This window comes from Salvelinus sp. IW2-2015, linkage group LG17, assembly GCF_002910315.2.
Source record: "Salvelinus sp. IW2-2015 linkage group LG17, ASM291031v2, whole genome shotgun sequence".
NCBI classification, from domain to species: Eukaryota; Metazoa; Chordata; class Actinopteri; order Salmoniformes; family Salmonidae; genus Salvelinus; species Salvelinus sp. IW2-2015.
In genome coordinates, this window is record NC_036857.1 from 16,994,221 (window position 1) to 17,011,005 (window position 16,785).

Here is a 16,785-nt window from a genome sequence, read left to right on the forward strand (position 1 = left end):
TAAACTTGGTTAAGCTTTTCTAGTGTCCGTCGAGTTATTTACACTAAAAATAAGAACCTGATAACGCCTATGTAGATACTCCATAAAAAATCTGCAGTTTCCAGCTACAATAGTCATTTACAACATTAACAATATCTACACTGTATTTCAGATCAATTTGATGTTATTTTAATAGATAAAAAATGTGCTATATATATATAAATAAACACACACACACACACAACACAAACCGTATATACATATGTATGCGCATGTATGTACAGGTGGGGTAGAAACAAGTAATTTGATACACTGGCCCGATTTGCAGGTTTTTCCTACTTACAAAGCATGTAGAGGTGTCATTTTTATCATATAAGGTACACTTCAACTGTGAGAGACGGAATCTAAAAAAAAATCCAGAAAATCACATTGTATGATTTTGAAGTAATTAATTGCATTTTATTGCATGACATAAGTATTGATCACTACCAACCAGTAAGATTCGGCTCTCACAGACCTGTTAGTTTTTCTCTTAAGAAGCCCCTCCTGTTCTCCACTATTACCTGTATTTAACTGCACTGTTTGAACTCGTTACCTGTATAAAAGACACCTGTCCACACACTCAATCAAACGATTCCAACCTCTCCACCAATGGCCAAGACCAGAGAGCTGTGTAAGGAATCAGGGATAAATTGTAGACCTGTACAAGGCTGGGATGGGCTACAGGACAATAGGCAAGCAGCTTGGTGAGAAGGCAACAACTGTTGGGCACAATTATAGAAAATGGAAGAAGTTCAAGATGACGGTCAATCACCGTCGGTCTGGGGCTCCATGCAAGATCTCACCTCGTGGGCATCATGATCATGAGGAATGTGAGGGATAGCCCAAACTACACGCAGGACCTGGTCAATGACCTGAAGAGAGCTGGACCACAGTCTCAAAGAAACCATTAGTAACACACTACGCCGTCATGGATTAAAATCCTGCAGCGCAGCAAGGTCCCTGCTCAAGCCAGCGCATGTCCAGGCCCGTCTGAAGTTTGCCAATGACCATCTGGATGATCCAGAGGAGGAATGGGAGAAGGTCATGTGGTCTGATGAGCAAAAATTGAGCTTTTTGGTCTAAACTCCACTCGCCGTGTTTGGGGAAGAAGAAGAGGATGAGTACAACCCCAAGACACCATCCCAACAGTGAAGCATGGAGGTGGAAACATCATTCTTTGGGGATGCTTTTCTGCAAAGGGGACAGGACGACTGCACCGTATTGAGGGGAGGATGGATGGGGCCATGTATCGTGAGATCTTGGCCAACAACCTCCTTCCCTCAGTAAGAGCATTGAAGATGGGTCGTGGCTGGGTCTTCCAGCATGACAACGACCCGAAACACACAGCCAGGGCAACTAAGGAGTGGCTCCGTAAGAAGCATCTCAAGGTCCTGGAYTGGCCTAGCCAGTCTCCAGACCTGAACCCAATAGAAAATCTTTGGAGGGTGCCTTAAGTCCGTATTGCCCAGCGACTGCCCCGAAACCTGAAGGATCTGGAGAAGGTCTGTAGGAGGAGTGGGCCAAAATCCCTGCTGCAGTGTGTGCAAACCTGGTCAAGAACTACAGGAAACGTATGATCTCTGTAATTGCAAACAAAGGTTTCTGTACCAAATATTKAGTTCTGCTTTTCTGATGTATCAAATACTTATGTCATGCAATAAAATGCAAATTAATTACTTAAAAATCATACAATGTGATTTTCTGGAATTTTGTTTTAGATTCCTTCTCTCACAGTTGAAGTGTACCTATGATAAAAATTACAGACCTCTACATGCTTTGTAAGTAGGAAAACCTGCAAAATCGTCAGTGTATCAAATACTTGTTCTCCCCACTGTATATATGTATAAGCTTGACACTAGAGGTCGACCGATTATGATTTTTCAACGCCGATACCGATACCGATTATTGGAGGACAAAAAAAAGCCGAAACCGATTAATCTGCCGATTTTTATTTAATTTAATTTTTCTATTTGTAAAAATGACAATTACAACAATACTGAATGAACACTTATTTTAACTTAATATAATACATCAATAAAATCAATTTAGCCTCAAATAAATAATGAAACATGTTCAATTTGGTTTAAATAATGCAAAAACAAAGTGTTGGGGAAGAAAGTAAAAGTGCAATATGTGCCATGTAAGAAAGCTAACGTTTAACTTCCTTGCTCAGAACATGAGAACATATGAAAGCTGGTTGTTCCTTTTAACATGAGTCTTCAATATTCCCAGGTAAGAAGTTTTAGGTTGTAGTTATTATAGGAATTATAGGACTATTTCTTTCTCTGACATTTTTATTTCATTAACCTTTGACTATTGGATGTTCTTATAGGCACTTTAGTATTGCCAGTGTAACAGTATAGCTTCCATCCCTCTCCTCGCTCCTACCTGGGCTCGAACCAGGAACACAACGACAACAGCCACCCTCGAAGCAGCGTTACCCATGCAGAGCAAGGGGAATAKCTACTCCAAGTCTCAGAGCGAGTGACGTTTGAAACGCTATTAGCGCGCACCCCGCTAACTAGCTAGCCATTTCACATCGGTTACACCAGCCTAATCTCGGGATTTGATAGGCTTGAAGCACAGCGAAGAGCTTCTGGCAAAACGCAGGAAAGTGCTGTTTGAATGAATGCTTATGAGCCTGCTGCTGTCTACCACCGCTCAGTCAGACTGCTCTATCAAATCATAGACTTAGTTATAACATAATATCACACAGAAATACGAGCGTTATGTCATTAATATGGTCAAATCCGGAAACTATCATCTCGAAAACAAGACGTTTATTCTTTCAGTGAAATACGGAACCGTTCCGTATTTTATCTAATGGGTGGCATCCATAAGTCTAAATATTCCTGTTACATTGCACAACCTTCAATGTTATGTCATAATTACGTAAAATTCTGGCAAATTAGGCGGCCCAAACTGTTGCATATACACTGACTCTGCGTGCAATGAACGCAAGAGAAGTGACACATTTTCACCTGGTTAATATTGCCTGCTAACCTGGATTTCTTTTAGCTAAATATGCAGGTTTAAAAATATATACTTCTGTGTATTGATTTTAAGAAAGGCATTGATGTTTATGGTTAGGTACACATTGGAGCAACGATACGCACCGCATCGATTATATGCAACGCAGGACACGCTAGATAAACTAGTAATATCATTAACCATGTGTAGTTAACTAGTGATTATGATTGATTGATTGATTGATTGATTGTTTGTTTGTTTTTTATAAGATAAGTTTAATGCTAGCTAGCAACTTACCTTGGCTTCTACTGCATTCGCGTAACAGGCAGGCTCCTCGTGGAGTGCAATGTAATCAGGTGGTTAGAGCGTTGGACTAGGTAGCTGTAAGGTTGCAAGATTGAATCCCCCGAGCTGACAAGGTAAAAATCTGTCGTTCTGCCCCTGAACGAGGCAGTTAACCCACCGTTCCTAGGCCATCATTGAAAATAAGAATGTGTTCTTAACTGACTTGCCTAGTTAAATAAAGATGAAATAAAGGTGTTAAAAAAAAGTATATAMATTTTTTTTAATCGGCCAAATCGGTGTCCAAAAATACAGATTTCCGATTGTTATGAAAACTTGAAATCGGCCCTAATTAATTGGCCATTCCGAATAATCGGTCGACCTCTACTTGACACACCTGTATTTGGGGAGTTTCTCCCATTCTTCTCTGCAGATCTTCTCAAGCGCTGTCAGGTTGGATAGGGAGCATTGCTTCACATCTATTTTCAGGTTTATCCAGAGTTGTTAGATAGGGTTCAAGTCAAGGCTCTAGCTGGGCCACTCAAGGACATTCAGAGACTTGTCCCAAAGCCACTCCTGCGTTGTCTTGGTTGTGTTCTTAGGGTCATTGTCCTGTTAGAAGGTGAACCTTTGCCTCAGTCTGAGGTCCTGAGCGCTCTGGAACAAGTTTTCATCAAGGATCTCTCTGTCCTTTGCTCCGTTCATCTTTCCCTCGATCCTGACTAGTCTCCCAGTCCCTGCCGCTGAAAAACATCCCCACAGCATGACACTGCCAACACCATGCGGGACGGCATGTAGTCTGGCGGGTAGGAGCGTTGGGCCAGTAACCGAAAGGTTGCTGGATCGAATCCTCGTGCTGACAAGGTAAAAATCTGTCGTTCTGGCCCTGAGCAAGGCAGTTAACCCACTGTTCCCCGGGCGCCGATGACATGGATGTCAATTAAGGCATCCCCCGCACCTCTCTGATTCAGAGTGGTTGGATTAAATGCGGAAGACACATTTCAGTTGAATGCATTCAGTTGTGCAACTGACTAGGTATCCCCCTTTCCCTTTCTCCCATGCTTCACCATAGGGATGGTGCCAGGTTTCCTCCAGACGTGACGCTTGGCATTCAGGCCAAAGAGTTCAATCTTGGTTTTGTCAGACCAGAGAATCTTGTTTCTCATGGTCAGAGCCCTTTAGGTGCCTTTTTGGCAACTCCAAGCGGGCTGTCGTGTGCCTTTTACTGAGCAGTGGCTTCCGTCTGGCCACTCCACCATAAAGGCCTGATTGGTGGAGTGCTGCAGAGGTTCTCCCATCTCTGCAGAGGAACTCTGGAGCTCTGTCAGAGTGACCATTTAATACATTTGCAAAAAATTCTAAAAACCTGTTGTTGCTTTGTCATTATGGGGTATTTTGTGTAGATTGATGAGAATTATTATTATTTTAATACATTATAGAATAAGGCTGTAATGAAACAAAAAGTGGAAGAAGTCAAGGGTTCTGAACACTTTCCGAATTATGTGCTGCTTTTAGTGTCTTTGTCATTTGTTGTGTTTTTACTGTGTATTTATCGTTGGTATATCTATTGGCCGGTACAATTAAATGTATTCCTTTTTTGTGTGATTAATAAAGTACTATGTTATCTAAAATGGATACATTCACCACCAGCCTGATTCATTTTTCTATAAGGGCTGTGTGATTTTTCTGCTCACTTGGGTCCAGTTGTTGAGCTCATTAAAGCCATTTAGACGTCTCTCCAGCTCTCTGTCTGGGCTTTCCTCAAATGGTCACACCTCAAAACAGCTCCTTACGCCTCACAACAAGTCTCTGGTTTTGTGTACGGCTCGGGATATTTCATTTTTCCGCTTGTGCAGTGTGCGTGCTCAGTTGGAGTGGAATGGCTGCCTGGAGTTGTGTGTGTTATGTCTTGCTCGGGTAGTCGGATACTGGGTTATGTCGGCGTAAATGTGCAACATGTTTGAGGTGTTGGCAGCTGCATTGGCTATTCTCGTGGAGCAGTGGTGACGTACTCACTCTTTCCATCGCCGTTGTAATCTACTGGGAAGCCAGAATGTTCCCAACTGGAGATTTAAACGATGATGGAGAATCCTCCTGGTTTATCGACCCCACCACTCGCCATTGTACAGAACGAGTTCTGGACTGCGCCTCACAAAAGGACAATTTGAAATGCGCCAGTTAAGATTTTAATTTAGATTACAACTTGCGCATAGGCTCTAGTTCTTTTAACCGAATAAGCCAGAAAAAAAATGTTCAGCTCAGATTTACTCGAGGCTTACAACGCAGTGTATGCATAGCCTATAAGCCTAGTGTTTTTATTTGTTATATATTTTTTTATTTATCAATTTGGGTTCACAGTGCTGACTGAACTGAGGTCCCTGTACCGAATGGTTTTGTACGAATATGTGTACCATTACGGCCATATCCCATATCTCACTTCCCTCCAGGACTGCTATTAGGACAAGATGCTGTACAGATTTAGGATCAGCTCTCCCTGCCCAAGTTATAACCCTCTCCTTTAGGGGCTACCATCCTCTAAACTGACCCCATATAATTTATTATAGGGCTAACTTCTTTCTCCTCCTATCCCACCAGGACTCGTATGGAGACACGCCACTGCACGACGCCATCGCCAAAGACTTCCGGAACATCATTGAGATCCTGGCGGTGGTGCCCAACATCGACTTCACCCAGCAGAACAACCGCGGCTTCAACCTCTTGCACCATGCAGCCCTCAAAGGCAACAAGCTGTGAGTACCACACTGCTGCTGTACACTACACACTACCTCATACAAACTACACACACCACGCCACCCTTAAAGGCAACAAGCTGTGAGTACAATCAACACTACTACTACTAGACAATACACACACATACTACTAGACTATACACTACACACACATACTAGCTACATCTCACTACAACCCTCATACTCTTCGCACACACACAAACTAGGGCTGGGCGATATGGCCAAAATATTATATCACAGTATTTGTTTTAAAGTTGGACGGTATGACGGTATTTGACTGTATTTTTAGTTTTTGAATAACACAAGTTCTACATTTGCTTTATGAGTAGTGAGTGATCCGAGGATGGCAACACATACATTCTAAGTGATATCAATGAGTCTTTCTCCAATCTGATGGTTTTATACTGTTCAATTCAACTTCAACCAAAACAAATTTCAGCACTTTTATAATTTATGCATTTCCTGCACTCAATTGCAGTGGTCGAAAAAGTACCCAATTATCATACTTGAGTAAAAGTAAAGATAGTGTTAATAGAAAATGATTAAAGTGAAAGTGAAAGTCACCCAGTAAAATATAACTTTAGTAAAAGTCTAAAAGTATTTGGTTTTAAATATACTTAAGTATCAAAAGTAAATGTAATTAAGTATCAAAAGTAAAAGTATAAATCATTTCAAATTCCTTATATTAATCAAACCATTTTCTTGTTATTTTTTATTTACGTATAGCCAGGGGCACACTCCAACAGTCAGACATAATTTACAAACAAAGCATTTGTGTTTAGTGAGTCCTCCAGATCAGAGGCAGTAGATGACCAGGGATGTTCTCTTGACAAGTGTGTGAATTGGACCATTTTCCTGTCCTGCTAAGCATTCAAAATGTAAACAGTACTTTTAGGTGTCAGGGAAAATGTATGGAGTAAAAAGTACAGTATTTTCTTTAGGAATGTCGTGAAGTAAAAGCTGTCAAATTTAAAAAAAAATAGTAAAGTAAAGATACCAAAAAAATGACTTAAGTAGTACTTGAAAGTATTTTTGCTTAAGTACTTTACACCACTGCTCAATTGAGAGAATTTACACACTGCCACGTAGGGCTGCACAATATGGGCAAATAATCTGGGATTTATCTTTAACCAAATGTTGCAATTGCGATTTGACTTGCGAATTTGTGCAAAACTGTTGGAATCATGGAAATAGAATGACTTCTAACGAATTAAAATGCCAGGGAGGAGTTTTTTTGACAGGGTAGGAACTAAATTGCTGATAAGTGGTTCTTAGGGGACCCTATAAACTTTGGCTACATTGCAATTTTCTCTTACGTACTTCATGTAGCTAACATATTATTGCTTTGCATATTCCTCTTTGATTGGTAAGATACTGTTGCACAAACGACATACTGATTGAGGTCTACACCATCAATGGTAATATCACGCTGTATTAGCTAGCTACGTTTGCTCTTGCTCGGTACATTTATTTGCTAGGTAGTTAGCTATTAGCATTAGCGGCATTATCTTTTCGTGAGGTCCCTGGCAATTCCCAACAATTAGCGTCTCACAAGATTTAGGGCAACTTGCTAAGGAAAGAAAAAATAGCTGTTTGCTGATGTAAGAAACACAAACTAATAGTGTCATTATAGAATGCTAGTGGATTTATATTAAGAAGCAAAGTGAAAACAGCATTATTGTCATCAACATTATTGCATGTGCTGCATTGACCATGCAGACTGAACACAAGTGTCTCGTGGTTGAGGAACATCAAATGCGCTCCTTGAGTGACAGGGGGCGTGGCTAGGTCTGTGGAAAGTGGCACGGAGAGAAAGGGCCGAGAGTGAACGAAACATTAAAATACCGGTATAGAAGGTAAAGTAAAAACCCAAACCGGTCCCTGCATCAATACCAGTATATCATAAAATACCGTATACCGTCCAGCTCTAACACACACACACACACACCAGGCTGAGATGGGAAGCTCCCACACAGCATCTGTTCCCATGAGCCTCAGCACTGAGAACAGCCAGGCTCTCCTGTCTCTCGCCCTCCCCTTCCCACCAGCACTATTAACACAGAGAGAGAAGACACTCAAGACGTCCCACACACATTCATGGCTAGGCTACATTCTTTGTCCATCTAGTTTGTGATGATGAACTGGTAGTTTGTGCTCAAACAATCAGGGTAGCAGTGTTGCATTGAGTAAGTACATACTAGATACAGACAGAAGGCGCAGCTCTCACTTCAGATACAAAAACCCTAGTGTTGGCAAAGAGTCCACAATGATTTTGATCTGAAATCAGTTTAGTTACCAAAGCCAGGGTGAAATACATTTGTTTCGGCAATGACTAGAATACCCAGCCCAACAGTGTTTAAAGTTGTAACATTGCTTTCAGTTTCGTTCTTCGTCAGGCCTTTAAACCCCAGAGTCTAGTGAAACGCTTGAGCTGGCGCACACCCCAAAAAAGTTAGTAAAGGTGCTGACAAACAGTGAAAACTGTAGGCTATAAAAATAATAAAGAGTTGCACACTCTATACAAGCTCCCAGTAATTTATTGGGTAAACCACCAACGTATGGGCATCACGGTGCCTTATTCAGGGTGATAGGACTGAAATAGAGGACAGACAAATGCTTATAGACCCAACAAGTGATTGAAGTACATCTGAAAGCAACTGTTAGACATTCTATTGGCATCAGAACAGTCTGTTAGTTATGGCGTAACCAGTGGTTCCGAACTCCAGTCCTCAAGTACCCCCAACAGTACACATTTCTATTGTAGCCCCAGACAAGCACACCTGATTCAAGTTGTCAACTATTCATCAGGCCCTCAATGAGTTCAATCAGGTGAGTTTGTCTGGGGCTACAACAAAAATGTGTGCTGTTGGGGGTACTGGAGGACTGGAGTTGGGAACCACCGGTCTAGAGTAACTGGCTTTGCTTAACCCAACACCATATAGCAAGACACTTGTGTTACTGTTAAAGGGATAGTTCGCCCAAATTACATATTGGTTTCCTTACCCTGTAAGCAGTCTATGGACAAGGTTTGGCAGCAATCATGTCCAAAGCATCCAAAAGTTTCTACAGTTGATTGTGAAGCTCAACAAAGTCACATATAGATGATTTAAACCTGAAGCACGAAAAATTATATTATCAGTATGGGATTTGTGCCACAAGCCAGGACCCTCCTCCCCAAATCAAATGTTATTGGTCACATACACATATTTAGCAGATGTTATTGCCACTTGTAGTTGTTATGGCCCAGATTCTCTCATCACATTGGCACAGCTCACTCCCACAGCTCTGGGGGTTACTAAATGACAACTACACCCCCGAGCCTGAACTCCACAGTAAACACACACACATCTGCCCTATACTGCTTGTATCTCTATTCCATAAATGTACACATACATGTATTACAGCAGTGGTATTCAAACGTTTTGTATGTATGTATGTATGTATGTATGTATGTATGCATGTATAGTGGGGAACAACGGAATTCAATTTTTTTTAAAGTGTATTTATTGCTAAAAGTAGAACCAACTCGTTTCGGCTTTTGGCCTTTAGGGTTTTTTGCTGAAAGATGCCCAAGTGTCTGTGTTTCTTTTGTTGTTTAGTTATTTGGGTTTTTATTTCGGTGTTTTTGTCAATAGAAATGTACGTTTGTTTATTTGAGTGAAGGTATTTATTTAGTTTATCTGAGGAAATGGAAAAAGAGCCTAGTTCTAAAAGGATCCTCGGAAGGCAGAGGCAGGCAGCCAGAGGAGTACTGGAGCTCCCCAGACACAGGCAGACAATGAGACAGAGAGCCTCATAGAGGCCCTTTCTCTCTCTTTCCCTCTTTCTCGCTCGCCGCGGTCTCTTCTAACCCTCTTTCCCTCTCTCCAATCTTCCTCAATCTCTCTCTGCATCTCTCTATCTGGTGACCTGGGCTCTCAGTGCTCCTTCCCGAGTCCCCAGCCAGGCTCCCAACCAATGGCCAGTCCATCTGTCCGTACGCACCCCAGCTAGGCCTTATCCCTCACACACAGTCGAACCACAGCAACATTAAACATCTGAGATGACTTCCTCTGTCCCTCTAACTACGTCACATAATTCCTCAGCAAATGAACACACTTACATTTCTTTCCACCTCCTCAAATCAATGTCACTTAGAAGCAATGTTTATTTCCCCAATGAGTCCACGATTAATACCAAACGATGAGAACCCAAAAATACATTTGCTCTCTAGTGAAGTCATTATCATAGCGTTGGAATGCCCTCAAGTCGTGTTGTATGAGCTCATGTTAAGACAGTAATGCCTCGTAGATATGGAAATATTAATGAATGTGCAGGGGTTATTATGGAAATTATGCAGAAATCTTAACCGAGGGGAGGCGAGGTAAGATGCGATGGAGTGATTGGGCAAAAATCCAATCAAACACTTTCCAAGGGCTGCAAGGGGAGGGGGCGGGACTATGAGCTTGTGAAGTGGGTAGGGGGGATCTGAGAAATGCGGTTTTGATGGAGGAGCGAGGGAGGCAGCCGTGACAACCTCCCTATCCACCCTCCATCCTGCCTCTCCTCCTTCCTATGTGATCCGCACTGCAGGTACAAATGACCTGGATGTCCCCCCTACCAGTAGTACAGTATGTGGTGAGCTGCTTCTAGCAAGGCTGGCTGACCATGCCCATCTGCTGGTTGTTTACTAGGGATGGGGGGGGGGGGTCTATACAGTTACATATCGCAACATTATTTTGGACGATATTATATTGATTTGTAAATATAAAAAATATAAATGCTGTACCTGCACCAAAACTCTGGTATTTTTCATCGTATATCTTGTTCTCCATCTTTAAAAAAAATAGTGAGCCATCATGTTTTCAGCACTTTTATTTCCATGACTGATCAAACTTTGATCATGCTCTCTTGTCTCTATGCACCAGACATAATGAGAAATATGTATGGAACATCAAATCGCAAGGAAATCTCGGATTCGAATCGCAATACATGTAGAGTCATGATAATCACATTACATATCGTGTCGGCACCTAAGTATCTTGAGAATCGCAATACATATCGTATSGGCACCTAAGCATCATGATAATATCTTTTCGTGAGGTCCCTTGCAATTCCCAGCCCTTTTGTTTAGTCCCAGCCAGCTCTGCTGGTCGTGTACAGTAATGCGTCTGAAACAGATGAGTATGTGTTAATGAGGGCTGCAATTAGCACCACTTTGTTGCTATCATAAATAATGCTGCATTAAACCCCCTTATTGCACTCCGCAGCAGAAATAATTTAACTATGCATCCTCTGACCGTGCTTTTACTGTACACTACTGTAATTACTTACACTAAACGGTTACCCAGTCAAGAGTCGACACTCAAATGTCTAATCTGCTGTTTAGTAGTGGTCATTTCAATTTTTCTTGAAGAATATAATTTATAGATGCCTCATGACATTTAAAATTATTTAACAGTAACTTGGAGATGCAAACGCTTCATGTTGACATTAGATTATTAAAAATGAGATGCAAGTTAAAAACAACTGACTAATGGGAAAGAGCCTGCCTGTCTGCAGTGGCCCGAGAACTGAATAATACTGTACAGGCCAGGGCTAAGGGACTGGGGCACTGACTAAGGTCTGTTGAGTTCAATTTCACACGCCATAAAGCAGCCGGCGCAGAGGATGGACACGGACAGCCCTGCTTTACAGCCAGCCAGCCCCTCGACGGACTGCAATATCAGAACCCAGTGCTTGAATAACAAAGCAGGATTATTCAATACACCCGTCCTATTCGTCCTCAAAGCCCCAGCTCAGTCTCTCCACCACCACCACCACCTCTCACTTTGCACACTATGGAGATTGGCGAAAGTCTGTGGAAGTAGTTATAGAAAACATTTTGTGGCACGAATATGTGGTGTGGATTAGAGTGAATTATGATGAGTGCTTGAGGAAGATTTATCTGAGTGTGGGAATGGTGGAGGAAGTGACTGATGGTAGAGTGAGATGTATGACGGGGGAGGAGGTGGGTGTTAGGAATGAGCAACGGCAATCCTTTAATGCAAGTTCAGCCGAGAGCTGAAGGTCAATGCTGTTCAGAGCTGCTACTCCTTAGTAAAACGCTTAGCACTGCCTAATGGAAATCCCTGACCCATGTTGGGGCTCGCTGGCTGTGTCGTTTCCTTTCCTTCTTATGACGGCTTAGTTCTAGCTCCTGAAACAGCTGTCTGTGCCATCATCCAAATGCCCCTTAAGCTACCGATGTGACACATTGACCTACGTCACAACACAGTCTCTCTGATTCCAGGGTTTCCGTGTGTGTGTGTGTGTGTGTGTGTGTGTGTGTGTGTGTGTGTGTGTGTGTGTGTGTGTGATTATAATCCATAAAGCACTCTTCTGTCCCCAAGGCACGAAACATGTACATTATATGAGTAGTGCACTATATAACCCATCTGAACCCAAGGCTATTTGTTTCCACAGGGCCACGGAGAAGATCTTGGCTCGGGCGCGTCAGCTGGTGGACGTCAAGAAGGAGGACGGCTTCTCAGCTCTGCACCTGGCCGCCCTCAACAACCACCGAGACGTGGCCGAGATCCTTGTAAAAGAAGTAAGGAACGGGGCTAAAAAGAGGTTTCCCCCAGCCTGTATATCTTTCTGTCTCCCCTTCGCTCTCTGCTCCCCAGAGTTATGAAGGAGACCTCCTCCTGGTGGCTGTTAACAGATATGACATGTTTGGTTGTGGAGCAGCTAGAAGAGTTGTTGTTTCCATGCAACACTTTCAACGCTTAAAATGAACTTTCCAATAAACTTTCCTTAATTCTGCATTGACAGCATCCTTTGAAACTGGGACAGAAATGCCATACTAAACATTACAAGTACTAGAACAATTGTGCTGTTGGAAAAAATCCCTCCTTGCAAACCAAACAGCCAATAATATAGGTCTACACATAGGCTAGGCCTACTGTCAATTAAAGTCGCATAAACGTTACTTCAAGTTAAACTTCGACAATATTATAAATATTAGTTTAAGTGCTCCCGCAGCAGCACTTACAATAATCAGGAACAAAAAATAAATGAATGATGAGTCTGTATTTTCAATAGCTTAGAAATTTGGCATTTATATAAAAGTCAACAACAATCGGATAAAACAAATTAATATTTTGCTTATAACATTCTTTATAACACTTAAATGAACATTGGGCTAAAAACGAATAGGCCCATTATAGCCCAAAAGGGCTATGCCTTTTGCCTATCGAACTGTAAAAATCCTAGATATACAATCAGATAAAACAATAATTATTATTTGGGACTTTCTTTTATAACACTTAAAAACGAATAGAACATTGGCTTATCCCCCCCCCAAAAAAATAGGCCTATTAGGATATGCCTTTTTCTCTATCTAACTGTACAAATCTTAAAATAAGAACTACAAGTAACAAAATAAATAAAGTAGCCTAAACAAAATAATATATTTTAGCCTATCCTATAGGCTATGTCTTTCAAATAAGATGCATCTGGATTTGAATTTAGGCTAATTTTAAAATTATATAAAAAAGTTCTATGAGGAACCATTAGGTCTAGTTGTTTTTACCATGTCTTAGGCCTAAAGACCTAAATGTTTCTGACAAGAAACACAAGCATATTAACTTTTTTCTGCCCCAGAAAAGCGAACTCAGCCATTTGTCCTTAATATTGTATTCTTCCAGCCAATTGACCCCTCCGTGCACAATCTTAGTACAGTACCGCATAATAGGAACACAACAGCACAGTAAAATACTTACAGATACCAGGCAGTCACAGGACAGTAACATAAAAAGCAAACGCATACAATCTAACATCTGTACCTTCTTAGCCTTCCAAAATTGTTTAAATGACAGCAATACCTAAAGATGATCACAAAGTTATATTAAATCAACGTGTACCTTTACGCTTCAAAACGAGCACACCAACTAACTTTCCCTCACCCCTCACCCACCCTCTCTCAGGGCCGCTGCGACATCAACATCCGCAACAACCGCAACCAGACGCCGTTGCAGCTGGCGGTGACGCAGGGCCACGGGGACTTGGTGCAGCTGCTAGTGGCCGAGGGCGCCGACGTCAACGTGGAGGACGAGGACGGGGACACGGCCATGCACGTGGCCCTCAGCCGCCCGCAGCTGGCCAATGCCAAGCTCACCCCGGCCACCTCCAGCACCACAACCACCACGCAGGAGAGAGGAGAGGGGGGCCCGGGCTCATCATCGTCCTCGCTCTACTGTCAGGTAGGACTGTGAGGAGAGGTGTGATCCTTCTTGATTAGTCAGGAATTCCTGCATTTCTAGCATTGTCCTCCATTCATATACATTTGAAACTGACCTATCCCCTAGCCAAAATCCTGCTTTTCCTAGAATGGTGAACACAGCGATCAGACTAGTTGTTCTATGTTGTCCTGATCACATCCTTAACCGGGTAGCCTGGTCCCAGATGTGCTTTAGCCAAACTCCTCTGACTTTTGTTCACAATGGTAGCCAATGGCGTTGGCTAAAGCACATAAAGATGGAGACCAGGCCAGGAGAAGGACGGTGTGAGAGATCTTCTCCCCCTTCTTCATATACAGTGGGGAGAACAAGTATTTGATACACTGCCGATTTTGCAGGTTTTCCTACTTACAAAGCATGTAGAGGTCTGTCATTTTTATCATAGGTACACTTCAACTGTGAGAGACGGAATCTAAAACAAAAATCCAGAAAATCACATTGTATGATTTTTAAGTAATTAATTTGCATTTTATTGCATGACATAAGTATTTGATCACCTACCAACCAGTAAGYATTCCGGCTCTCACAGACCTGTTAGTTTTTCTTTAAGAAGCCCTCCTGTTCTCCACTCATTACCTGTATTAACTGCACCTGTTTGAAAACTCGTTACCTGTATAAAAGACACCTGTCCAACACACTCAATCAAACAGAACTCCAACCTCTCCACAATGGCCAAGACCAGAGAGCTGTGTAAGGACATCAGGGTAAAATTGTAGACCTGCACATGCTGGGATGGGCTACAGGACAATAGGCAAGCAGCTTGGTGAGAAGGCAACAACTGTTGGCGCAATTATTAGAAAATGGAAGAAGTTCAAGATGACGGTCAACCACCCTCGGTCTGGGGCTCCATGCAAGATCTCACCTCGGTGGGCATCAATGATCATGAGGAAGGTGAGGGATCAGCCCAGAACTACACGGCAGGACCTGGTCAATGACCTGAAGAGAGCTGGGACCACAGTCTCAAAGAAAACATTAGTAACACACTACGCCGTCATGGATTAAAATCCTGCAGCGCACGCAAGGTCCCCCTGCTCAAGCCATGCATGTCCAGGCCCGTTGAAGTTTGCCAATGACCATCTGGATGATCCAGAGAGGAATGGAGAAGGTCATGTGGTCTGATGAGACAAAAATAGAGCTTTTTGGTCTAAACTCCACTCGCCGTGTTTGGAGGAAGAAGAAGGATGAGTACAACCCCAAGAACACCATCCCAACCGTGAAGCATGGAGGTGGAAACATCATTCTTTGGGATGCTTTTCTGCAAAGGGGACAGGACGACTGCACCGTATTGAGGGGAGGATGGATGGGGCCATGTATCGTGAGATCTTGGCCAACAACCTCCTTCCCTCAGTAAGAGCATTGAAGATGGGTCGTGGCTGGGTCTTCCAGCATGACAACGACCCGAAACACACAGCCAGGGCAACTAAGGAGTGGCTCCGTAAGAAGCATCTCAAGGTCCTGGAATGGCCTAGCCAGTCTCCAGACCTGAACCCAATAGAAAATCTTTGGAGGGTGCCTTAAGTCCGTATTGCCCAGCGACTGCCCCGAAACCTGAAGGATCTGGAGAAGGTCTGTAGGAGAGTGGGCCAAAATCCCTGCTGCAGTGTGTGCAAACCTGGTCAGAAACTACAGGAAACGTATGATCTCTGTAATTGCAAACAAAGGTTTCTGTACCAAATATTAAGTTCTGCTTTTCTGATGTATCAAATACTTATGTCATGCAATAAAATGCAAATTAATTACTTAAAAATCATACAATGTGATTTTCTGAGATTTTAGATTCCATCTCTCACAGTTGAAGTGTACCTATGATAAAAATGACAGACTTCTACATGCTTTGTAAGTAGGAAATCCTGCAAAATCGGCAGTGTATCCAATACTTGTTCTCCTCACTGTAGGCACAATCACTCCTCACGTCTATTCCAAAAATGTGTTCCTTCTATTAGCTAGGTAGGTTATTGGGAATTAATTATCTTTTACAATATGGACAAGGTAACAACAGAGCCTTGTATGACTGCACCCCCAGGTAGGTGCAACAGATTGTTGGTGGAAGGAATTAGTTACCCCCATAACTGCACAATTACAACATAAAGCACTGTTATTTTGAAAGAGCTTTATGTAATGAAAATCATCAGCATTGTGTTCTAGCTGCCACTGCCGAAGGGCATCCTCTCATATCGGACGACCTCAAACACTGCAGCGCTCAAACAATGCTGGCCAACCGCCAAGCCTTTTTTGGGGCTTGGTGGATGGATGGGGTAAACAAACACAAACACACACACACACATGCACATCTCAAGGTGGCCAGTCTTAGTACCCTGTATTCACATTGTCAGCAAAGGAGGGGGGGGGGTTCTGGATTTGTCCAGCTGGGGTGCACTTGGGTTTAGTGACAACACACCCTTATGGTACTCTAGTCTGTGTATGAGGACCAGACATGCCCTTTGAATTTAGTAAACAGGTGTGCAGCTTGCATCTCTGACATGCCACTGATTTACTATAAT

At 42.6% G+C, this 16,785-nt stretch overlaps 1 protein-coding gene across 1 annotated transcript in view; it reads left to right on the forward strand.

Annotated features, from left to right (window-relative positions):
* Positions 1-16,785, forward strand: part of LOC111976553 (E3 ubiquitin-protein ligase MIB2-like) — an 84,301-nt gene that overhangs the window by 61,675 nt on the left and 5,841 nt on the right. Inside the window, 3 exon segments of the mRNA XM_024005475.2 lie at positions 5,869-6,023; positions 12,468-12,594; positions 13,973-14,248. Coding sequence (XP_023861243.2) covers positions 5,869-6,023; positions 12,468-12,594; positions 13,973-14,248 — 558 coding nt within the window.